Source organism: Poeciliopsis prolifica, unplaced genomic scaffold (genome assembly GCF_027474105.1).
Source record: "Poeciliopsis prolifica strain line A6 unplaced genomic scaffold, Auburn_PproV2 SCAFFOLD044, whole genome shotgun sequence".
NCBI lineage: Eukaryota > Metazoa > Chordata > Actinopteri > Cyprinodontiformes > Poeciliidae > Poeciliopsis > Poeciliopsis prolifica.
In genome coordinates this window covers 4,242,501-4,266,947 of record NW_026562419.1, presented here as the reverse complement: position 1 = coordinate 4,266,947, position 24,447 = coordinate 4,242,501, and the positions used below count along the sequence as shown (strand labels likewise).

At 54.6% G+C, this 24,447-nt stretch overlaps 1 protein-coding gene, 1 long non-coding RNA gene and 2 pseudogenes across 2 annotated transcripts in view; 2 read left to right on the top strand and 2 right to left on the bottom strand.

Annotated features, from left to right (window-relative positions):
- The first annotated feature begins 741 nt into the window (after window positions 1–741).
- Window positions 742–3,695, top strand: LOC129376657 (uncharacterized). Its single transcript, XR_008607791.1, has 3 exons — window positions 742–1,042; window positions 2,305–2,379; window positions 3,664–3,695. It is a non-coding gene; the product is annotated as an uncharacterized LOC129376657 (long non-coding RNA).
- A 1,566-nt stretch (window positions 3,696–5,261) lies between these two features.
- On the top strand, window positions 5,262–18,345 carry LOC129376530 (calmodulin-binding transcription activator 2-like; annotated as a pseudogene).
- A 1,319-nt stretch (window positions 18,346–19,664) lies between these two features.
- LOC129376723 (C-type lectin domain family 10 member A-like) lies at window positions 19,665–22,001 on the bottom strand (annotated as a pseudogene).
- A 101-nt stretch (window positions 22,002–22,102) lies between these two features.
- Window positions 22,103–24,447, bottom strand: part of LOC129376724 (C-type lectin domain family 10 member A-like) — a 3,607-nt gene continuing 1,262 nt past the window's right edge. The window contains 7 exon segments of the mRNA XM_055056305.1: window positions 22,103–22,414; window positions 22,862–22,971; window positions 23,411–23,565; window positions 23,638–23,682; window positions 23,685–23,729; window positions 24,110–24,175; window positions 24,310–24,408. Of these exon segments, the coding sequence (XP_054912280.1) occupies window positions 22,258–22,414; window positions 22,862–22,971; window positions 23,411–23,565; window positions 23,638–23,682; window positions 23,685–23,729; window positions 24,110–24,175; window positions 24,310–24,408 (677 nt within the window). The 3' untranslated portion in view covers window positions 22,103–22,257.

Here is a 24,447-nt window from a genome sequence, read left to right as displayed (position 1 = left end):
TCTGTTCTGTTTGGTTCTGTTCGGTTCTGTTCTCTGACACCAGTCCCTCCTGCACTGAATCAGCCCCACAGCATCATGCTGCCACCACCACACTGCATGTCCAGGATGGTCATCATGTCCCACCTGCTGTCAGGTTCTGGTTTGTGAGGAAATGAGATGAACGGATCTAGAAATGATTTCTGGTGGGAAGTGAATCCAGACTGACTGGTTTAATCTCACAGTAATGATCTCATATGATTAAACTAATAAGAGTTTTTATCATCAGTCTCTGACATAAATGACAATAATTATAAATATCAGAGACGCTGGAAGGAGAAATTATAGTTACACTTTATATCAATCCAATTATTGGAAAAGTCACTAAATAACTAGTTATTAATAACACTGAATTAATTTCATGATTCATTCAGTCCAGAACCAGAACCAGTTTCTGGGTCACCTACTGAAAAAGCGATTCTAACCCAGACCTCTGGAAAGGTTCTGATCCAACTACAATCAGAACCATGATGCCTTCATGGTTCCGGGTGGTTTCAGGTGGATCCTGGTTCCGCCTGAAGGATCCAGAATGATTTGAGCTCAGTTTAGATTCATTCTGTCCCTCAGGGTTGACTATATTAGGTCCAAATGTTGGAAGGGTTTAATGACATGCGTTTATTTCATTCCGGTGAAATGGACGCAGTTCCTCTCCTGCCACCAGGGGGCAGAAGAGACCCTGCGGCGCGCCGACCAGGGTCACGTGACCGGGTCAGTTCCTGTGAGTTCAGTTAGCACCAGCTAACAGCTAGCGCCGATTCCTCGGAGGTTACCTACGGAGGGGAACCGGACCAGACCCGAGCCGTTCACCAGTCCCGCCCCACAGCCTCCAGCCTGCGCTGCTGTTCTCTCTGACCAGGCTCTGACCCGGTTCTGGCCCGGTTCCGACCCGCTCCTGCGAGGCTCCGGTAGTTACGGTGGGAAGATGTCTGCGGTTCAGCGGATGAAGGTGGCCAACGAGCGCCACAGCAAGACAATCACACAGCGGGGACACGTCCAGAAAACCTCGGTGGGTTCCGACCAGGAGTAATGACTGCTATCATACTGGACCTGGCTGGGAATGGAGCGGAAACACGTCCATATATGGTGCGTGGCTCCGCTCGGCAGTCAGCGGGGTGACAGCAGGAAGTGACCAGACTCCTCACAACCTTTAGGACTTTAGATGCTTTTCCTCTTTAATCAGAACCAAAACCTGTAGAAAACACGGATTTAAACTGGTAATCTCAGTGGACCGGTCCCAGGTTCGGTTCGGCTTACAGTTCGGGGTTCTGCTCTTTGTCTATCGAAGCTAATTTAAACTTTAGATAACTGCAGCAGGTTGTAAACTGGATCCATGGAGCCACCGCCTCCTCCATGGTGGATACCCAGGAAGTTTGTTGATGTTCCCGGTCAGGAAGTACAGATGTTCTGGCTCCAGTGGACCCGGTCAGGAGGTTCAAATGTTCTGGGTCCAGTGGACCCGGTCAGGAGGTTCAAATGTTCTGGGTCCAGTGGACCCGGTCAGGAGGTTCAAATGTTCTGGGTCCAGTGGACCCGGTCAGGAGGTTCAAATGTTCTGGGTCCAGTGGACCCGGTCAGGAGGTTCAAATGTTCTGGGTCCAGTGGACCAGGTCAGGAGGTTCAAATGTTCTGGGTCCAGTGGACCGGTCAGGAGGATTAGATGTTCTGGGTCCAGTGGACCCGGTCAGGAGAAATGGTTCTGAGAGAGCCCACAGCATCACTCCGCCTCCATGTTCCTGATGACGGGTCGGGTTCACCTTCATCATGGTCCAGTTTGAGGCTCTGGTCCCGGTAATAAACTAAATCTGATTAGCTTGGATTAGCATGATGCTAATATTAGCATGATTAGCATTGTAATATTAATAGCAGCAGTTCCCCTCTGGGCTGTGGGGAGGATGCTAGCTTCGCTTGAGGCTTTTGATTCCATCAGCTGGTTTCTGGATGACAGGAAGTGAAGCTGCTGAGTTTTATGGCAGCATTAAAGCTGCAGGAGGACGTGAAAATAAACCATAGTATTGGTGATTATTGGTAATAGTGATGAACCCAACCCAGGGCCCGGGTTGGGTTCATCACCTGGAAACAAGTTGGGAACCGCCTGGATGTACTGACTATAGATTGTTCTCCTCTGGAAATGGTTCAGGCCATGTTCTGGACCCAGGTGGTACCAGGTGGACCCAGATGGTACCAGGTGGTACCAGGTAGTACCAGGCCTCAGCAGGAAGTGGAGCGTTGAGGCTCTGCGGTTCTCATGCTGCCTGCTTTGCGTTGCAGAGGCCGGTGAACGAGAAAAGTCTCCAGTGGGTCCCTGGCTGCTGGCGCTCTTCGTCTTTGTGGTTTGTGGATCAGGTGAGTTTCCTCTGCAGAACCGTGACCTTTGGTGACCCCATGAGGTGGGTTAGCATGCTAGCATTGCTAATCAAGAAGCTCCGCCTGACCCGATTGGGCCGTCTGTCGGACCTGTAGACGCTGGCCGGTTCTGGTTCTGTTTAATCTGAGCTTGGACCAGGCGGGATGGGCCGGTTCTGGTGTTACTCCTCTGGTGGTCGGTCCAAACCCAACTGCAAAATATACATATGTAAAAATGAAGTTTGCGTCAAAGTTTGTGTAAATACAGAAAGACTTTGGTTGCAGCAGCAACAAACTTTATCTGTGAAGAATATCAAAGAGTCAAAAGTCACCAACATCCACTGAAACATGACAACATTCAGTTATTTAGACCAGAGCATCAAACCTGACAAGTTTCATGATTTTAATACTTTATTTTTGAAACGATGAAACTGAACCACATTTATCCTCAGTCAAGAAGCTAACGCTAAAGCTAACCGCTCCGATGTAAATCATCCTGCTTCCCAGTTTTTGTCTCATAAAGATTAACTGGTCCATGAAATGACTCTATAGGGTTTGATTATGTTAAGGTGATCAGGTATAAACACCTGATCACCTTAACATGCTACTGATACACCTGAGATATTGATCGGCATCAAGGTGAGCCGATACCTGAGGATCTGTGGCTCTGATGGAGAACATGGAGCCATTGATCATATTGATCTGCTGGTTTATTGGCATTTACATGAATCCAGCAGAAACCATCAAAACCTCCCACTGCTTCCCTCTCAGGTTCTGGATTCGGTTCTGTATGCTTTAAAGTTCTGCAGAACTCCCAGGACCAGTTAGACCAGTAGAACCTCGGTCTACTGGGCCCGTTGCCCTGGTTACGACTAGTTATCTCCACTCAGGAGGCAGAAACCGCCGCAGTGAGGAGAAACAGGAAGTAACAAAATCTCACAGTCACTTATCTTCACACTGAGACAGGAAGTAGAACAGGAAGCTGCTCTTCCTCTTCCTCACCGCCTCCAGTATCTGGACCAGAACCTCCGGTATCTGGACCAGAACCTCCGGTATCTGGACCAGAACCTCCGGTATCTGGACCAGAACCTCCGGTATCTGGACCAGAACCTCCGGTACCTGGACCAGAACCTCCGGTACCTGGACCAGAACCTCCGGTACCTGGACCAGAACCTCCGGTACCTGGACCAGAACCTCCGGTATCTGGACCAGAACCTTCAACAGGGTCAGACTTCCTGCTTTTTGCTCTCCTCCTGCTAACATCCAACTCTCTGTGTCTTTCAGCCATCTTCCAGATCATCCAGAGCATCCGACAGGGCATGTGATGACCTCTGACCCCAGAGCCAAGCCCTTCATCACCCCCGTCCTACACACACACACACACACACACACACACACACACACACACACCACACACACACACACACACACACAGGTGCTTCTGGCTTTGTGGGGATTAAGTTATTGGTCCCCATAAACCTGAACTCTGAAGTCTGATCTGGACACTGGGTCACCGTGAAGACGAGTCCCACCGTGAAGACGAGTCCCCACCGTGAAGACGAGTCCCACCGAAGACGTGTCCCACCGTGAAGACGAGTCCCACCGTGAAGCTGTGGCCCAGATGGTGACGTGTCTCCAGACGTTTCCCCTGATCTGAGACTTGTCCTCACAGTGAAGAAGCAATCCAGTTGTAGAGACATGTCCTCAGTGTTAGGACTTGTGTCCACAGCTGTCCTGCTGATGTCCTCGTATCCCTGATTGTCCTCATGTTGCTGAGTTAGAGCCCAAGTCCCTACGAAGGCAGAAAGACCAGAATACACACTCACACACACACATGTTCCTGTGGAGTTAGCTAATTTCTCTTCCTTCTGTTACTACAGAATATTGTTTTTTATTATTATTATTATCATTTTCTGCACTGCTGCTGGTGATGAACAGATGGAGTTACTGGTATCTGATGAAGTCTTAACTGTTTCCTTCCTGTCCAGCTGCCTGCTACTGATTTAAAGGATTCTGTTTTTCTGAACACGGTGAAGCTTTGATTGGTCCCTCAGAGTTCAGAGTCACCGTCAGTAATAATTATTTAAAGATATTTATGAAGAGTCTGCAGTCGACCCATCCCTGAAAGCCATAACGCTGATGTTTCAGCAGAAGATTTGAAAAACAGGGCCAATTGTTTACCGCTCTCTAAGCTGTGACTATTAACACTTCCTCTGTATTTCACAATAAAACCACAGAACGCTCTATATGCTGGTATAATGTGACTCAGCCATAACACAAGCTGATTGCAGGGTGAGTTGGTTTCCCTGGCTATAAGCAGGATTTCTCTTTAATGCAATGGAAACAGCATCTTTAGCTCCGCCTCCTTCTCTGATCTGGAGGAAGTGAATTTTACTGTAAAACTGATGACTACAAGCTCCTGCTGCAGCTGTTTATGTCTCCCCTGCTGGAGGATTTCTCCACTTTTTTACAAAATAAAACTTCAGATATTTTTCTCTATACGTCTCATCTTTCATTCATTATGCTGCTTCGATCAGCAGTTGCAGTTCAGACCGGTCTGATGGCGGGTTCCGGTTGGGATCAGGGTGAAGGAGATGCTAGCTCTGTTAGCATCCTGAGGCTGGACTGTGAAAAACCTGGGACATAAAAGGTGAAAAACTGACTTTAAATGGTCCAGTTTGACCGTTCTGTTGAAAGATTCTAAAACTTCATGGTTTATCACAAAAATCTTTAATCTTATTTAAATCAGATCATGGAAAATGACCAGATTTAAATACATCACAAGTTTGAGAACAGAGACAAGAAGTCCTGCTTTCAAACTCAAAATGTGTGCTCTGGAATTATGGCAGTAAAAGTCTCCCATAAACCTTCCTCCGGATCAGATCCACCGTAGCCCCGCCCTGCTCCGTTGTTACGCACTGACGTCAAAGACAGAACATGGCGGCTGAGCTGAAGGCGGAAGGTAAATCAGCTTTAACAGGCGTTTTATGTGTGAGCTGGTCCGGACTCGGTTCTGTAGGTTCGGTTCCTGCCGGTTTGTTCCGGTGTGTCCGCAGCGGGAGGGCGGAGCTGCGGGCGGAGCCGCGGTCTCAGCCGGAGCTCCAGCCCTGCAGCTCGGCTGCTACAGGTGTTGCTCCACCGCTGTTGGACTCCAGAATATCTCCGGTATCGTCCTGCTGCCTGCAGCCCGACAGCGGCAGGGTTCGGTTCTGGTCGGGGTTCATGGCTGGCACTGCTTCGTCCAGCCTGTAAGCTGGGCGACTTCCCGCCTTTAGCTCCGGTCAGAACCGGAGCAGCAGAACTCCCACAGCCGGGGAGAAGCGCCGACAGTCGGCAACCGCAGCTAGGAGGCCGTGGCTTTCCAGCGGCCTCCGGGAGGAGGTTCTGGTTCCGTGTGGGAGAATGGACCGATTAGGCTCATTTAATCACTATTGTTATATAATCATTAAAAGTGTCATTTGATAACTCGCTCTCAACATTCATGTGTGTTAATATAAACACGTTTCGAACCGGTTCCGATCCAGGTGTGATGCGATGATGTGTGTGTTCACTGTTTCAACATGTTATATAAGTCTGAACACACACACACACAGAGACACACACACACACACTGACACACACACACACTGAGACACTCACACACACTGACACACACACACACGCACTGAGACACACACACACAAACACTGAGACACACACACAGGCGATGTTCAGCGAGATTCAAACTCTTCATGTAAAGTGGATCCAAATTTTGCTGTTGCTAGGCAACTGGGCTCCACTGCAGGAAGTGTGTGTGTGTGTGTGTGTCAGTGTGTGTGTGTGTGTCTCAGTGTGTGTCTCAGTGTGTGTGTGTGTGTGTCTCAGTGTGTGTGTGTGTGTGTGTGTGTCTCAGTGTGTGTATGTGTGTGTGTGTCTCAGTGTGTGTGTGTGTGTCTCAGTGTGTGTTGATTGTTACTGATCGTCTCTGTCCTCAGCGGGACTCGCCAAGCAGACGTCCATCCTGTGAGACCCGTCGCCATGAGCAACAAGGAGATGGTTTCCACGGAGACAGGTCAGCATCCACCTGCAGGTAAGGACCAGGCTGCTGTTACCTACATGTTGCCGTGGAAACTGCGTGTTTTCGACAGGCGTCACCGTTTCTGCGCTTTGGGTCGGAGACGGGCCGGAGGTTCTGCCCGGCCCGTCTCCGACCCGATGAACCGGGGCTCAGTCAGTTCTGTCCACAAGGCCCGGCGGGTCCCACAACTCTTACACCCGAGGTGATGTCAGAGGAGATGCTGATGATGTCAGAGGAGATGCTGATGATGTCAGAGGAGATGCTGATGATGTCAGAGGAGATGCTGATGATGTCAGAGGAGATGCTGATGATGTCAGAGGAGATGCTGATGATGTCAGAGATGCTGATGATGTCAGAGGAGATGCTGATGATGTCAGAGATGCTGATGATGTCAGAAGAGATGCTGATGATCAGCATAGAGGCAGACTGAAGGTGGTTCTTATCTCCAGTCCTCTATGATGGATGGATGTTAAGTAATAACTAGCCGTGAAGCCGTGACCCTGATTGACCCTGATTGACCCTGATTGACCCTGATTGACAAAAACATCACATTAACAATAATTTTCTAATAATTGCAGGTAAACACCTGCAGGATTTTATGTTGAACTTCCTGTGTCAGTGAGGGATGGTTCTGTTCTCACCCGGGTTCTGTTCCGACCTGGGTTCTGTTCCGACCCGGGTTCTGTTCTGATCCGGGTTCTGTTCCGACCCGGGTTCTGTTCTCACCCGGGTACTGTTTTCACCCGGGTTCTGTTCCGACTCAGGTTCTGTTCCGACCTGGTTTCTGTTCCGACCCGGGTTCTGTTCTGACCCGTCATCGTCTGTGTTGTCAGCAGAGAGTAAAGGCCAGAGGAAGGTGTTTGTTCCCAACAAGCTGCTGGAGTGTCTGCCCCGATCGGCCTGCCTGCCTAACGAGCGTCTGAGGTGGAACACTAACGAGGTGAGCGGAGCAGGTTCTGACCGGATGTTCGGATCCGTTTTGGGTCTCTTTATCGATCAGGTTGGAAACAGGAAAGGAGAAATCTAACATCACGTGTGTTTCCATTTATCTGCCTTTAAATAAATTCCTTTTTTCTCGATGAGCCTGGATCTGCAGCAGGTTTGTTTAAAGAACCGTCTCCGTGTTGGTCTGCAGGAGATCGCCTCCTACCTGATATCCTTCGACCGACACGACGAGTGGCTCTGCTGCTCCCTGAAGACCAGGTACGGTCCAGAACAAACGGCTGCTAGAAGGCGCTCGGGGCGTCACGGTCTCACCTGGCGTGTTTGGCTGTTTCAGGCCGAAGAACGGCAGCATCATCCTCTACAACAGGAAGAAGGTGAAGTACAGGAAGGATGGCTACTGCTGGAAGAAAAGGAAGGACGGGAAGACGACAAGAGAGGACCACATGAAGCTGAAGGTGCAGGGCATGGAGGTGGGCAGCGACCCTGCAGGTCATGTTGAGTCACACACAGGAATAGAAGGGTTCAGACTGGGTGGTGGAGGTCAACCGGTGTTTCTCTGCTGTTCCAGTGCCTCTACGGCTGCTACGTCCATTCCTCCATCGTGCCAACATTCCACAGACGGTGCTACTGGCTGCTGCTGCAGGTCAGAAACACACTCAGTACCGGCTCAGGCCGTCTCAGGGTCAAACTCTGAGGGAGTCGACCTCCTGAGGGTCGACCTCCTGGCAGGGTGACCTCCTGGCAGGGTGACCTCCTGGCAGGGTGACCTCCTGAGGCGGTGGACCTCCTGAGGCGGTCAACCTCCTGAGGGTCGACCTCCTGGCAGGGTGACCTCCTGAGGCAGTCGACCTACTGGCAGGGCGACCTTTGGGTCCAATGTAACGTTGTCTTGATTGTAATACTGTTTGAGGTGTATTCCGACCCGCTCTGTGGACTGGAACAGAACCGAGCAGCCTGTCGAAACACAGACCTTTAATCATCAGAGCTGTAACCTCGTGTGTTCCCTGCCAGAATCCAGACATCGTCCTGGTCCACTACCTGAACGTGCCGTCAACAGAGGATTCTGGGAGATGCAGTCCTTTGCTGTGCACGGTGTCGGACCGCCACGACGCCTTGAGATGGAGCCGGGACGACCTGCTTGGCCAGATGAAGCCCATGTGTACGGCACCGAGCAGCCAGCCGGTCCGACCCAGGTTCTGGTTCTGGCTGGAGTTAACGCTGCGTGTTTCTCAGTCCACAGCATCAAGTGCTCCATGGGTTCTGGAGACTTCAGCATTGAGGAGCTGGTGCAGCATATCCTGGACCGGCAGAGAACCAAACCACAGCCCCGCACACACGCCTGCCTCTGCAGCACCAACCAAGGTAGGAGGTTTCCATGACATGTCTGTGACATCACTGTGACATCACTCTGACCACTACATGTCTCCTCATGTCCACAGTGTCACCAGGGGTGAACATTCCCACCGCTGCAACAGCACCAAGCATCGTATCATCTCCCCCAAGCTGCCGCCGTCCTCCTCGGGACCCGCCGCCTCCCCGCCGTCCTCAGAACCGGGAGAGTCAGGGAGAGGAGGAGGAGAGAGCCAGATGCCCAGCTGCAGCCTCAGAGCCCCGCGTCCTCCCCCAGCCCTTCGTCCACGTAAGTCTTCATTTGTGACCCTCTTGGTGCCTCGTGACCCCAAAGGTCAAGACCTTAACTTTGGGAACCACTGATAGGCGAGGTCTGAGATGAACCAAGCTAAACTCTGATTCAGACAGGAAGTGGGTTTATTTGTTTGCTGCAGACTCACCATGATCTGTAGGAAGACACTGCTATGGACACTGTTGCATAGCTCTGTAGCCATAGCAATGTAGCCGTCGCTATATAGCCGTAGGAATGTAGCCGTAGCAATGTAGCTGTAGCACTGTAGCCGTAGCAATGTAGCTGTAGCACTGTAGCCGTAGCTATGTAGCCGTAGCAATGTAGCCGTAGCTCTGTAGCGATGTAGCCGTAGCTCTGTAGCGATGTAGGTCTGTAGCGATGTAGGTCTGTAGCGATGTAGCGATGTAGCGATGTAGCGATGTAGCTATGTAGCGATGTAGCCGTAGCTCTGTAGCCGTAGCTCTGTAGCGATGTAGCTCTGTAGCTATGTAGCGATGTAGCCGTAGCTCTGTAGCGATGTAGGTCTGTAGCGATGTAGCTCTGTAGCGATGTAGCCGTAGCTCTGTAGCGATGTAGCTCTGTAGAGATGTAGCCGTAGCGATGTAGCTCTGTAGCGATGTAGCAGCCTGATTGAATTCAGTCTCTGCTCCACAGTTCGGGCTCATCGCCATCCCAACCAGTCAATCCTGCCATCGCTGTTTGTAACCAAGGCAACGGTTTCCACAGCAACCTGGCGGCCATGACGCTGCCTCAGAACGCGGTCATCGTCATGGCGACGGCCGCTACCCTACCAGGGGGGAGGGAGGGCGGGGGCCCTCCGCCAGAGGAGGCGGGGCCGAGGAGGAGCTTCGGGTCGCTGCTGCTCTCTCCTCCCCCCCTGCTGGTAAACCGGCCTCTCCCTCCCCCCCCTCCCCCACAACCCCCCCCCTATCCAAACTACCCTCTCCCTCACCCTCCTGCCCTCCCCCGTCATCGGGGGGCTCCTCCTCACCCCCGCCTCCTCCCACCAGTCTTCTCCCCCCCCTGCCGCCTCCCCACCATCTCCTCCTTCCTTCTCTACTTGTCCACCCCTCCCCCCGACCTTTGACCCTGACTCCTTCCTGAACTCCCCCAAACAGGGCCAGACCTATGGGGGCCCCCCCCCCCATGTGCTCACCCTCCATCCGGACCTCCTCCCCCCCCTCTCACCCGTCCCTCTCTCTCCCTGTCCCCCACCACCTCCACCCCGGCCTCCTCGGTCTCCCCCCCCTCCTCCCTCTCCTCCTTGTCGACCTCCCCGTCCTCCTCCACCTCCCCTCCCCTGTCTGCCCCCCCCTCGCTCGCCCTGTCCCTGTCTCCCACCTCCTCCGTGGCTCCGCCCCTCCTGCCACTCTGCCTGGAGCTGGGCGCGCTGGGGGAGTGACGGGGTGAAGGAGGAGTCCCGGTCTGAGGAAGAGGAGCAGACTGATGATGATGATGATGATGAAGGCAGTGCCCCGCCCACCAAGCTGGTCCTGCTTCAGGTGAGCCGGGTCCCACTGGGACTACTTCCTGAGGTCGTATCCTTTCTCTCACCCCGTCTCTCTGACTCGCCCCGTTCAGACGAGCCACGCCCCCCCCGGCCCGTCTCCTAGGCAACACACAGACAGCAGCTCCGCCCCCCTCCTGCTGACCTGCCGGGACGAGCCAGGTGAACCGTGCCGGTCCACCAATCAGACGCCGGCGCCGCCTGAAGAGCAGCGGCCGTCGGTCCTGCCCTCGTCCAATCAGCCGCCCGGACCTGAAACTCCGCCCCCTGCTGAGGGTTCCCAGGAGCCCCCTGTCTCTGTTGCCATGGAGACGGCCTCCCCAGCAGCGGCCCAGGTGAAGGAGGAGAGGAGGCGGCGCCGCGACTCCGAGGACACCTGCATGGACGTCCAGGAGGAGGCGGAGCCTGAGGAGCTGGACATTTCCTTCGACAGCCAGTTCCCCGACCTGATCTCTGACCTCATGAGCGAGGAGCCGGGCCCCGCCGCCCCTCCGGCTCCGCCCGGCGCGTCGGGTCCGGCCGTGTTCCCGCCGGCGTCCGCTACGTGGTTCCGCCGCAGCCGTCGCCGTCCTCCTCCTTCCTGCCGTTCCCCCAGCCGCTGCCCGCCGCCGCCCGCCTGGCCGCCATCACAGACTTCTCCCCCGAGTGGTCCTACCCGGAGGTGAGCGTCCCGCTCCGGGACCGGCCCGGACGGTTCTGGTTCCGGTCCCAGCTGCTGTTCTCTCTGCAGGGCGGAGTGAAGGTTCTGATCACCGGGCCGTGGAGCGAGCCGTCGGGTCGGTACTCCTGCGTGTTCGATCAGAGCGCCGTCCCCGCTTCCCTCATCCAGCCCGGGGTTCTGCGCTGCTACTGCCCGGGTACCGACCGCTAACGGGCCGGTCCGGGTCTTCAGGGTCCGGTCCGGTTCTGCAGAGGTCCATTCTCGTCCGTCCCGTGGAGGTTCTGATGGACCCGTGTGTCTCTGCTGTGTTCCAGCCCACGAGGCCGGCCTGGTGTGTCTGCAGGTTCTGGAGTCCGGCGGGTCGGTGTCGTCGTCGGTTCTGTTCGAGTACCGAGCGAGAAACGCCAGCTCTCTGCCCAGCTCCCAGCTGGACTGGCTCTCATTGGACGGTCAGTACCTCCACCACCGGGCCCCACCTGCAGGAGGCGCCGCTGGCCCAGGAGCAGGTTCTGGTTCTGGTTCTGGTTCTGGTTCTGGTTCTGGTAGCAGCAGCCATGTTTCCTTCAGACCAATAGAGCAGATTGATGGAGTTACCATGGCAACCTAAGTGACTAGTAGATGAAGTTAGCTCCTGGTGACCTGTGACCTCCTGGTGACCTGTGACCTCCTGGTGACCTTGTTTTGTCTAAAAGTGTCTCCGCAGCAGCAGTGGGTGATGCTAATGCTAACTGCTAGCTGGAGGAGGATCGGCTTCACCTGATGCTTACGGTTTACTGGTTCTACTGGTTCTACTGGTTCTACTGGTTCATCCTCTTCATCAGGAGGAAGAGAAGCAGCTTCACCTGTCAGCAGGTTTTATCTGGACTCAGAACCAGAACCGCAGCCGGGCCAACAGAACCAGCTGTGGTTTTATTTCTGTCCTGGAGGATCAGAGCAGCTGCTAGCAGGGAGTCCCCGTGTGTGTGTGTGTGTGTGTGTGTGTGTGTGTGTGTGTGTGTGTGTGTGTGTGTGTGTGTGTGTGTGTGTGTGTGTGTGTGTGTGTTGCAAGTCACACTGGATCATCTATATTTGGCCTCTGCTTTTATTTCTTGAATAGAGAGAGAGTCAGTCGGGCGATCGAAGTCAGTCAGATAGTTTCCATGTGAGACAGAGAGTGTGTGTGTGTGTGTTGTGTGTGTGTGTGTCTGTGTGTGTGTGTGAGAACCTCTTTACAATGATCTCTGCTGCTGATTGGCTCTGGCTGAGATCCAAGCAGCTGATTGGCTGAGCTTTGATCCACGTTCTGATCACCTGTCGGCCTTCTGCTTCTCCTGGTGCATTGTGGGTAGTGTAGGCGGAGCTTCAGGCTGCCCTGCTGTAAGCGTGTTCAGTTTCAGCAGCGGAGCGAAGGAGACGGAGGTGCTGATGTAGGGCCTCTGTGGGCGCAGCTTTAGTGGGCGGAGCCTCTGTGGGCGCAGCTTTAGTGGGTGGAGCTTTAGTGGGTGGAGCCTGAGCCTCACACACCTGCTCTCTCCACCTGCAGACAACCAGTTCAGGATGTCCATCCTGGAGCGGCTGGAGCAGATGGAGCGCCGGATGGCGGAGATGGCGGCTCGGGACGGCCACCATCATCATCATCATCATCATCAGCAGCAGCAGCAGCAGCAGAGTGGGAACCAGCTGGCCACGCCCCCTCCTCTACCTGACGACCAGCAGCAGGTAGGTCCGGCCCAGTTCACTCTGTGGTTCCTGTCTGAATGTCCAAGCAGCAGGTCCAGTCCGACCTGCTGCTGGTTCTGACCCGGCTGCTGGTTCTGGCCTGGCTGTGGTTCTGGCCCGGCTGCTGGTTCTGACCCGGCTGCTGGTTCTGGCCTGGCTGTGGCTCCGCCCCCTCTGGCTGATGTCATGGGATTTTGTCAGATGGAGTCCAGGAGTTAAAATAGCCGCAGTGAGACGGAGAGCATTTGGACCTGGACCAAAACAACTGCTGCTGGTCCTCAGAGGGTTTCCTCGGAAGGTTCTGACCCAGACCGGACCCGGCTTGCTCAACCGGGCCAGAGAGACCAGGAGAAACTCTCCGGTTCCTAGAAAGCAGAAATAATCCTTTTAAAGCAGCTAAATCTGGACCCAGCTCAGTGGCGGCGGGTCAGAACCTTCAGAACCTTCACAGGGTTTCTCCGCGGCCCAGCCCGGTTCTGGTCCAGCCCGGTTCTGTCCCAGCCCGGTTCTGTCCCAGCCCGGTTCTGGTCCAGCCCGGTTCTGGTCCAGCCCGGTTCTGTCCCAGCCCGGTTCTGTCCCAGCCCGGTTCTGGTCCAGCCCGGTTCTGTCCCAGCCCGGTTCTGGTCCAGCCCGGTGGTCGGCGCCGAGGCGTGTCTCGTTTCTCGGGTGATGAATGTTTGGTCCTGGTGTGTCTCCCAGTCCTCCCAGTCCTCCCAGTGGTTTGAGAGGAGGATCGTCGGCGTGTGTGAGCGGATGATGAGCGGAGCGCGGTGGGGAGGAAGAGGAGAGAGTCTTCATCACCCGGCGGGTCACCGCGGGATGACGCTGCTGCACCTGGCGGCCGCCCAGGGCTACACCCACCTGATCCACACCCTGATCCGCTGGAGGTAGGGCAGCTGGGCCGTCCTGGCTCCGCCCACATGATGACATCATGTTCTGTCTCAGGCTGATGTCACTTCCTGCAGGGCGATGAGCAGCGACAGTCTGGACCTGGAACAGGAAGTGGACCCGTTTGAACGTCGACCACTTCTCCTGCACGCCGCTGGTAAGCAGCCGGCTGACTGCCGGTCGCCGTGGCGGCTTCGTTCGCCGAGGCGGTTTCGCCGTGGCGGCTTGGCCGTGGCGGCGTCGCCGTGATGACCGGGCTTCCTGCGTTCCAGATGTGGGCGTGCGCTCTGGGCCACCAGAGGGCGGCAGAGCTGCTGTACAGCTGGAACGGCCTGGCGCTGGGCATCCCCGACTCGCTGGGCCGCCTGCCGCTCGCCGTGGCGCGGTCCCGCGGCCACACACGCCTCGCCGCCGCGCTGGAGGAGCTGCACACGCGGCGCGCTCAGGCGGCCACCAGGGACGGCCCGCCGTCGTCCCCTCTGTCCACCAGCCTGGACACAGGTAACCCCGCATCCTGCTGTCACCTGACCTCATCCGGCTCTCTGATTGGCTGTAAGAGTCTCCTGTCTCCTCCAGGTCTCAGCTCCTCCAGCAGTCTCCCCTCACCCAGCGACCCGTCCTCGCCGTCCCCCAGCTCCGCCTACTCCAGCGGCCCCGCCCCCATGGACACCTCTCCCTCGTCTCCATCATCGCTCTCCTCTTCCTCGCTGCCCGTCTCTCCTCCGTCCCCGACCTTCACCCAGAACACCGTTCCCTCGGAGGAGCCGAACCCGACCGTCAGCACAGGTGAACCCGGCAACACAGGTTCCTCACAGTCCGGTTCCACTCCGTCTTGTTCACTGAAACATGAAACTAAACAGAGGCTAACGGAGGGCTAGGCTAACAGGGTGCTAGCTTGTGAGGCTAACGGAGGGCTAGGCTAACAAGGTGCTAGCTTGTGAGGCTAACGGAGGGCTAGGCTAACAGGGTGCTAGCTTGTGAGGCTAACGGAGGGCTAGGCTAACAAGGTGCTAGCTTGTGAGGCTAACGGAGGGCTAGGCTAACAGGGTGCTAGCTTGTGAGGCTAACGGAGGGCTAGGCTAACAGGGTGCTAGCTTGTGAGGCTAACGGAGGGCTAGGCTAACAGGGTGCTAGCTTGTGAGGCTAACGGAGGGCTAGGCTAACAGGGTGCTAGCTTGTGAGACTAACGGAGGCTAATCCTGACGTTCTGAGTGGATTAGCTGTCCACTGTGACCTTTGCTCCTTGGCTGATGACCCAGCAGGACGTTTGTCCTCCATGTTGTTCTCAGTCTCAGTTTTATGCAGGTTATTATGGGATGTATTTACTGGGTTTATACACAGATGATTGAATCTAAAATGTCAATAAAGACGTTTTTAGGTGGCAGCTCCTAAAGGTGAGACCTGTGACCTCTGACCTCTGTCCCAGGTTTCACCGCCAGCGGTTCCAGAGACCTGATGGACTACAAGAACGCCGTGCCCATAGACACGCCCCCTCAGAGCGCGGGGCAGCGGGCGCTGCTGGAGGAGCAGCTGCTGCGCTACGGCGAGAACGCCGAGAACGAAGGAGAGGAGGAGTACCTGGAGGACGAGGTGCTGCAGGTAAGCTGGGCCGCCAGGTGCGGGTCATCATGGCGACCGGGCTGACCTAACGAAGCCGCTGCGCCCGGCAGGTGGACATGGCGACGCTGGCGGAGCAGATCATCGAGGCGACGCCGGAGCGAATCAAACAGGAGGATTTCCCCCGGGGGGCGGAGTCTCCGCTCAGAGAGAGGCGGGACAACCCGGCCATCCAGGACACCTGGTTGGCCACCTACCTGGAGACGGTGGAAAGCCAGTCCCCGCCCAGGTGAGCCTGACGGAGCCGGACCCGATCTGGAACCAGAACCGGAACCAACAGCTGTGTGTTTCTGCTGCAGGCGGGTCTGCCCCCCCTCGCCGCTCAGCGCCCTGGCTCTGCAGAGGCTCCGCCCCCCGTCGTCCGCGGCGTGGGCGGAGTTTCTGAACGCCTCGGCCAATGGGAAGATGGAGAGAGACTTCGCTCTGCTGACGCTGACGGACGGCGAGCAGAGGGAGCTGTACGAGGCCGCCCGCATCATCCAGAACGCCTTCCGCCGCTACAAGGTAACCACGGCCTGAGCAGAACACGCTGCCCCCTGCTGGCCCGACGGACGCATCACTCCTCTGTGTGTGTGCAGGGTCGAAGGTTAAAGGAGCAGCAGGACATGGCGGCCGCCGTCATCCAGAGGTGCTACAGGAAGTACAAACAGGGTGTGCAGCTGCACAGGTGTGTTTTCAATAAACTTTATTTAAAAAAGATCTGAAATGTTCAGCATTTAATGATCTGAACAGAAAAACTGAAAAAAATCAGTTCAGTCATAAAATAAGACAAAAAACATCAAGATGCACACACACACACACACACACACACACACACACACACTCAGCAGGGTTTCCCCAGTCGACCTGCTCAGCCTGGCGGTCAGGGCGCCGAGGCGTCCGCCATGTTTGTGTTTTAAAACATGTTGACAGGAAATGTGAGAATATTTCTGGGTAATAAATGTTTTGGGAAACATATAATCTGCCAGTGAAACTATATTTAAATACACAACTAGTTATTAAAAAAAACTAAATTAAAATGAATATTAATGATTTTCTCTTCTGTTTAATCCAGATTAAGGCGGCGGCTCCTCTGGGCCCCGGGGCCTCAGGGGCCATAAATGATCATAAATGTAACATTTATTTATTGTTAAAGCAGCTGCTCACTTTGTAAAAGCTCAAACAATATTGATAGATTGTTTTGTTAACATAGCAACAATCTGATGCTGTGAGTTTAATCTTTGACAAATACAAATGAATAAACTGTAATTATAACTGATAGTTGGCCAGTTAATCTACTTTAATCTCCCAGATTAAATCCAACAGAAGCTGCTAGAGGTTCTGATGGTTCTGTGTGTTTGTCTCCTGCACTAACGTCACTAACCTGCTGTCTCTCTCTCTGGGTAGCTAACATGGATAGCTCTGAAGGTAACCAGCTAACAGTAGCATTGGTGCTGTGTAGTCAGTGTGTGTGTGTGTGTGTGTAGTCAGTGTGTGTGTGTGTGTGTGTGCAGCTGGGCCGGGTCTCAGATATTTGTTCATCAGAACCAGGTTCAGGCCTTACCTGACCCTGTGACTCCGCCCCATGCAGTACGCGCTCTACAAGAAGATGACCCAGGCGGCCATCTTGATCCAGTCCAAGTTCCGGTCGTACTACGAGCAGAAGCGCTTCCAGCAGAGCCGGCGCGCCGCCGTGCTGATCCAGCAGTACTACCGCAGCTACAAGGAGTACGAGAGGCTGAAGCAGGCGCCACGAGGGGGCGCCGCGCTCAACCCCAAGAGCAAGTAAGGCGGCGCCGTCCCAGAGCGGCAGCTGGGGAGGGGCGCCCGGGTAACGCTAGGTGGTGCAGAGGCAAGTCGGGGCTTCGACCCGGAGACGAGGGTTTATCTTGTAGTGTCTCGTACGTCGTTTGTGAAACCAGCCACGAGTCCATGACTGACCAAATCCCAAGTTGTGAATCACATCGTCTTTACTTAAACTATCTTTACATCTTAGCAAACATCATGGACTGCTGTCAGTAGAGTCTGACTCCGAGTCCCACAGAGTCCAGTCACAGTAAATCTCCAGCAGTTCCTGGTCTGTCCAGCAGGGGTCGTTCCTGACGAAGAAGCAGGACCAGGCGGCCAGGAAGATCATGAGGTTCCTGCGGCGCTGCAGACACAGGTCAGGCACAGGAAATGACCTCATCACCGTCCTCATGATGTCACTTCCTTTAACAGCTGCTGCTGTGTCTGCAGGATCAAAGAGCTGAAGCAGAGCAGGGAGCTGGAGCGGAGAGGACTGACCACGTAGAGGAGGACAGGAGGACGACAGGAGGAGGACAAAAGGAGGACAGGAGGAGGACAGGAGGAGGACGAGAGGAGGACGGGAGGAGGACAGGAGGAGGACGGGAGGAGGACAGGAGGAGGACGGGAGGATAGGAGGAGGACAGACGTCCCTCAGCGTCTCCGGGACTCCGTCTGGTTCTAGACCCGGTCTTTGTGGACCGCTGCACGTTGGAACGGCGCCTGACAGACGCAGCGCAGGGCACATCTGGCCCTTTGACTCTGCTGGCGCTGCTCTGAAGTACTGACCTTTGACCTTTCAGACAAATCACAGCTTCTATTTAAACACACAATAGAGAGTAGAGACGCTTCTATTTATTACAGCATGAACTGTGTGTGTGTGTGTGTGTGTGTGTGTGTGTGTGTGTGTGTGTGTGTGTGTGTGTGTGTGTGTGTGTGTGTGTTTTGCACTGACTGAAGTCTAACCTTTATCCACCGACTGCTTTTGTAAATCCAGCTGCCAGTCAGAGACTGAAGGAAGCAGCGTTTGGACCAGAACCAGGCCCTGGTTCTGGTTCTGCTCAGTCCGGCCTGCAGCCTTCAGGTTCTGCTCTTCACCTGTTGCAGTGAATCTTTGCACGACTTCCTGTTTCCTGGTTGTTCTGAAACAAGACGTGAAGTTCTGACAATAAATCAGCTGATTGCTCCTCTAGTCTGATTGGTTCCTGCTCCAACAGAACCTCTGACCAGCAGAACCTCTGACCCGTCTGAGGTTCTCTCCGCCATCTTTTGGTTTCTGGTCTGTTTTTTTTTTTTTTTGTTGTTGCATATTTTGCTTCTTTGGCCCGGACTCGTCTGCAGGGCTGGAGAACAGAACCTGAAACTGGGCCCGGTCGGGTCCGAGACTCGGGTCCAAGAAAAGTCAGAACTACAAAGTGAGTAACAGTTAGTTTGTTCCAGGAAATAAACCGTAATGGATCCATAAAGGGTTAAAGTCGTCCTCCTTCTGCTGCTGCTGGTTTCTGGTCCCATGGATTCACTTCCTGCTGGATTCCAGATGAACTGATTCCCAGTGGGAATCAGTTCATCTGCAGTGGATTCACATCGTCTTTACAGTTCAGCTTCAGCTGAATCTGTTCCTCCAATCAGAATCAAGCTTCTCCTCTATGTTGATGATATTTTAGTTCCACCAGAAACACAAACTGCTCTGAAGTGAAGCTAACAGTTTAGCAACGGTCCGTCTTCAGTCACTGACTCACTGGAAAACAAGAGCAGGACATCTGGGACGGTCATGAAGGGAATCGAACCGACGCCTCCTGTCCTGGGACCGGGGGGTGAAGCAGGGAAGATGGCGGAAAGACAGACAGGAAGTAGAAATATTCTTTGGTTTTCCTTTCCTGTTTTCTGTTGGTCGTTCCTCCAGATAAAAGCTCAGAATGTGGCAGGAGAACCATAACCACACACACACACACACACACACACACACACACACACACACACACACCCTGACCCCCCACTGGTTCATGTACTGAATCAGTTCCTCTGTGAATGAATCACCTAAAGGTTTTAGTTCTCCTGTCAGGAGGTCTTGAGCTTCAGTTTTATCTCCAGCAGTTTTCAGGATGAAGGTCCAGAGGACTACAGCTCCCATCATGCACCTGGTTTCATAAATACATACGTGTTGCTGCTGCTCAATGACCCAATAATAATTTTGCTTAATCTTCTGCTTCACCATGCAGACACTCGGTCTGTGCCAGGGAAGGTTCACTCACCTCAGGATGCTAAACTCTTCAACTGATGATGGAGCCTCTGACTGTTTCAGAATTACTCAGCCAGCAGGGGGCGCTCTACAGAGGCCTGGTTCTGCTGAAGGTTCTGATGGAAATAACCCAGATGATGATGTCACAGTCACGTGACGCAGTAGGACACGCCTTCATCCCAACACACACACCACACAGAAGACGGGAACATGATAAATGGCCTATTCCAAGGCCAGTAAGAGGAGACAGAAGCTCCAGACTCAGACTGGATTAAAACGTCTTTATTTGACACATGAACAGGAACCAACTGGAAACGGGGAGAAGCTGGTCAAACTGTTAAAACCCACTGGACAAAGGGACGGACGGGTCGGGTCCAGCATTGGGCTCATTCTGCTCGCGGCCAGCAGGGGGCAGCAGGCGGCGGCTCAGCTGCGCTGGCTGTGTCTCTGGCAGACGTAGCGCAGCCTGGTGGAGCAGTGCAGGTCGTTGAGCCGCCCGTCGCTGTGGATGTGGGCGCAGTCCTCTCCGGGTCCCAGACCGTGACCGGTCCAACTGTCGGGCTGGCCGGGTTTCCATCGCCTGGACGGCAAAGAGACGCATCAGCTGATCCACATCCGGTTACCAACTATTTTAGTTACTTTCAGCAGCTGCTAACAACAACAACAATGCTCCTGTGTGTTAATATTGATCCCTTTGATCTTTGCCAAAACTTAACTAAGTTATTTCATGATGCAGCATCATCAAATAGTTTAGGGTCTAACCTATTTGTGTTACTAACCAGCAGGAGATTTCATGTTGTTTTAGCTTCTATTGTCTGGAAAACTAAACAGGATGTTAAACTCCAGGTTGTACCTGCGGTTCATGACGTACGGCGTCTGGTTGACCCACTCCCACCTCCCGGACTTCTCGTCCGTCAGACCGACCCAGTAGAACGACCCGGCAGCGAGACGGGTCACAAAGTCCTGGACCGACGAGAGACGCGTTCAGAAAACGGATTCATCCACCAGCTCCGCTCTGTCCTCAGGAGGTCCAAACTCCGGACGGCTTGTCTCACCCATTCCTCGTCGCTCATCAGGATGACCAGGTGAGACTCGTGGCCGTTACACCAATCCCTGGCTTCGTGCCAAGACAGAGCCGACCTGCTGAACAGGTAACAGCTGGACCTGAACGTCTCCCAACCCAGAGGACAGCAGCCGTCAGGGACGGAACCAGAACCTGGGACAGAGAGGACAGAGAGGACAGGGTCCATCAGAACCAGAACCTGGGACAGAGAGGACAGAGTCCATCAGAGCGTCATCAGTCCCAGTTTGACCAGTAGGACTGACCGTTGTTGATGAAGCGCTCCATGGAACATTTCAGGTTGGCCACCGTCCTGCTGATGGTGTCCAGGGTGGACAGCTGCTTCAGGGCTTCAGACACTGGAGGCAGGGTCAGAGGTCAGGGGTCAGCAGGCGTTTCCAGGTGTCTGGTTCTGAGTCTGGGGTTACCTGAGGTCAGCTGCTCCTTGTTGCTCTCCACAGAGAACTTGAGCCTCTGAGCGTCTTTAGCTGCGTCTGCGTTGGACAGCAGAGTCAGGAGGACAGAGACGGGTCGGGGTTACCTGGACAGGTGCGCTACCTTCAGCGAGCCGCTGGGCGGACATCAGCCACTCCGTCTGGTTGGACAACGCTTTCTCCACGGACCAGAGCCGGCTCAGCGTCCTGGTGTCTGCAGACAGTCATGAGGAACCTGAGAACCACAGGGAGGAGGCGGAGCTACAAGACCTGCACCTGCTTCTACCTGCCAGGTGTTCCTTCACCTCATTGGCTCTACCTGCCAGGTGTTCCTTCACCTCATTGGCTCTACCTGCCAGGTTGTTGCTCAGTTCTCACAGAGCTCAGGTTCTCTGACCATCTCTCTAGTTGTTGTAGCCTAGCCCTGCGTTAGCCGTGCTGTGTAGCGTCCTTCTGCTGCTAGCTTCCTGTTAGCCTGACTGAAACCTTGCTGACCTCCAGGTCCGACCCTACAGAGGACACTTCCTGCCTCCAGACCGGTTCTGCCAATGGACTCTGGTCCAATAAGAGTCTCTGAGTTTCAGAAGCTTCAGAGCATAAACCCCATGATTCCTCCAGAAGCATCAGGACAGCAAGAGCAGAGGACGCTCTCCCTCTCGTCTCCTGGACGCACCGGGAGGACAAGACGTCCACCGGGAGCTGATGGGACACGGGGACGTACTCACTCACTGGTGACTCCAAACGCAACGATGAAAATCAGGACGAAGGCGGCGGCCAGGCCGGGGTACAGCCAGCGCCGCACCCTGGACACCGGCGAGAAGGAGACGGACCGCGGCTCTGATGGACAGAGGGACAGGTTAGGGCGCGGCGGACCCGGTTCTGGCCCGGTTCTGGCCCGGCTCAGACTCCACAGCAGTACCTTTGTTCCAGAACGAGCTGCTGTCGTCCTCAACCTCGTCGTGGTACTCGGTCGTCATGATGTCTGTCCTCGTCTCCGTCCAACGCTGAGCTGCAGGTCAACGACCACAGAGTGACCTTTGGACTGGAAAACACTGCTGTGTGTGTGTGTGTGTGTGTGTGTGTGTGTGTGTGTGTGTGTGTGTGTGTGTGTGTGTGTGTGTGTGTGTGTGTGTGTGTGTGTGTGCGGTGAAACATCAGAGGCTGCTGGGAAAACTGACTAAAACAAACAGAAAGAGGAGACTGAGAGGAGCTGAAGTTTCCAGATGTTCCTTTAATGCCACATCATCATCATCATCATCATCATCTGGTGTCAGAGTCTCTAACTGGTCCGGTCCGGTGAAGTCCGGTCAGGTCTGCTGTGCCTTCATGGCGGCGGGTTGTGGGCGGAGCCTGAGTCCAGGTGTGTTCAGGTGTTCATGCTGCTTCTCTGGCAGATGAAGCGAAGGCCGGTGCTGCAGTGGATGTCGTTGAGACGCCCGTTCTTATGGAGATGAGCGCAGTCTTCATCTTCAGGACCCAAACCGTGACCCGTCCAGGCGTCGGGCTGGCCGGGAACCCAGCGCCTGCAGACACACACATAGACATAGAGACACACACAGAGACATAGAGACACACACACACAGAGACACACACATAGACATAGAGACACACACAGAGACATAGAGACACACACACACAGAGACACACACACAGAGACACAGACACAGAGACACACACAGAGACACAGAGACACAGACACAGAGACACACACACAGACAGAGAGACACACACAGAGACACAGACACAGAGACACACACAGAGACACAGAGACACACACAGAGACATAGAGACACACACAGAGACATAGACACAGAGACACACACAGAGACACACACAGAGACACACACAGAGACACACAGAGACAGAGACACACACACACCTCGGTCAGACAGCTGAATAAATCCCAACACAGAGACGTTGGCTAGAAGCCAGACGTCCAGGTGTCCAGGTGTCCAGGTGTCCAGTCCTACCTGCGCTCTATGGTGTAAGGCGTCTGGTTCACCCATTCCCACCTCCCAGTCCTCCCATCAGTCAAGCCGACCCAGTACAAGTGAGGAACCGACGTCTTGGTCACAAAGTCCTGCACAGAACAGAGCAGACATGATGGACGCCAACAAGATGGCGGACACACCGGAGACGAGTTGGATAGAGACCCGTCTACCCCGAGGTTCAGAGGGGACAGGTTGGACCCGGTTGGACCCCTGGTAACTTTGGCCCCTTTGGGGCAAATGATGAGCTCATGATGAGCTGTTATCACACAACCGGTGATGTCATACCTCCTCTGACCTGATATGCTTCATGGTCCTGCGGGCTCCGGGGCTCCGGGGCTCCGGGGCTCCGGGGCTCCGGGACGGTTCCGGCTCGTCATGAAATCGGACCAGGACGTTTGACAGGCTATTGATCTCGGATGCTGGATTCTGAGCTACAACATGGCGCCTCAGCCGCTTGGACTGAGCAGAGCTAGCTAGCATGCTAGCATGCTGCCTCCACTGAGTTCGTCCTCCACTAAGTTTTCTCACCCACTCCTGGTCGCTGCGCAGGATCACCAGGTGAGCGCTGTTCCTCTCACACCAGATCCGGGACTGGTTCCAGTTCATCTGGTGCCGGCTGAAGAAGTAGCAGTCCGATCCGAACCGGGTCCAGTCCACGGGACAGCACGGTCCCGTTGCTGAGCCTGGGACACACAGAGACACTGAGACACCAGGACAGACGGGTCACAGGACAGAGTCTCTCTGAGGCGCCGTACTGTTGCTGACGATCCGCTGCAGGGAACATTTCAGCCCGTCCACGGCCGGCTGAGAGAGTCCAGAACCGCCAGCTGCTGCAGGGCTGTAGACACTGGACACACACAGGTTCTGGTCTGGTCAGGTTCTGGTCGGGTTCTGGTTTGGTTGTGTTCTGGTCTCAGGTTCTGGTCTGGTCAGGTTCTGGTTGGTCAGGTTCTGGTCTGGTGGTTCTGGTCTGGTGAGGTTCTGGTCAGGTTCTGGTCTGGTGAGGTTCTGGTCGGGTTCTGGTCTGGTCAGGTTCTGGTCTGGTCAGGTTCTGGTCTGGTCGGGTTCTGGTCTGGTCAGGTTCTGGTCTGGTGAGGTTCTGGGGGTTCTGGTCGGGTTCTGGTCTGGTCGGGTTCTGGTCGGGTTCTGGTCAGGTTCTGGTCTGGTCAGGTTCTGGTCGGGTCTGGTCTGGTCTGGTGAGGTTCTGGTCGGGTTCTGGACACCAACCTGAGGCCAGCTGGTCCTTGTTGTCCTGAATGGACCTCTGCAGGTGTTGAAGGTCTTTAATGGATTCTGGAAGACAAAACATTCAGAATCTCAGTCCGCTAACAGAACCAGAACCAGAACCAGACATTCAATCACTTCCTGGTTTGGCTGCCTGTGCTTTTATTATGAAAGGCCAGCAGAGATGGCAGAGCTTCCTGTACCGTGACTCTGCTGCAGCGATGCGTTCAGGGACTCCATCCTGTCGGCCAGGATGGACATGTCCTCCTCTGCAGTCCACAGCCGGCTGGACGTCTTCGAGTCTGGACACACACACACACACACACACACACATATAGACA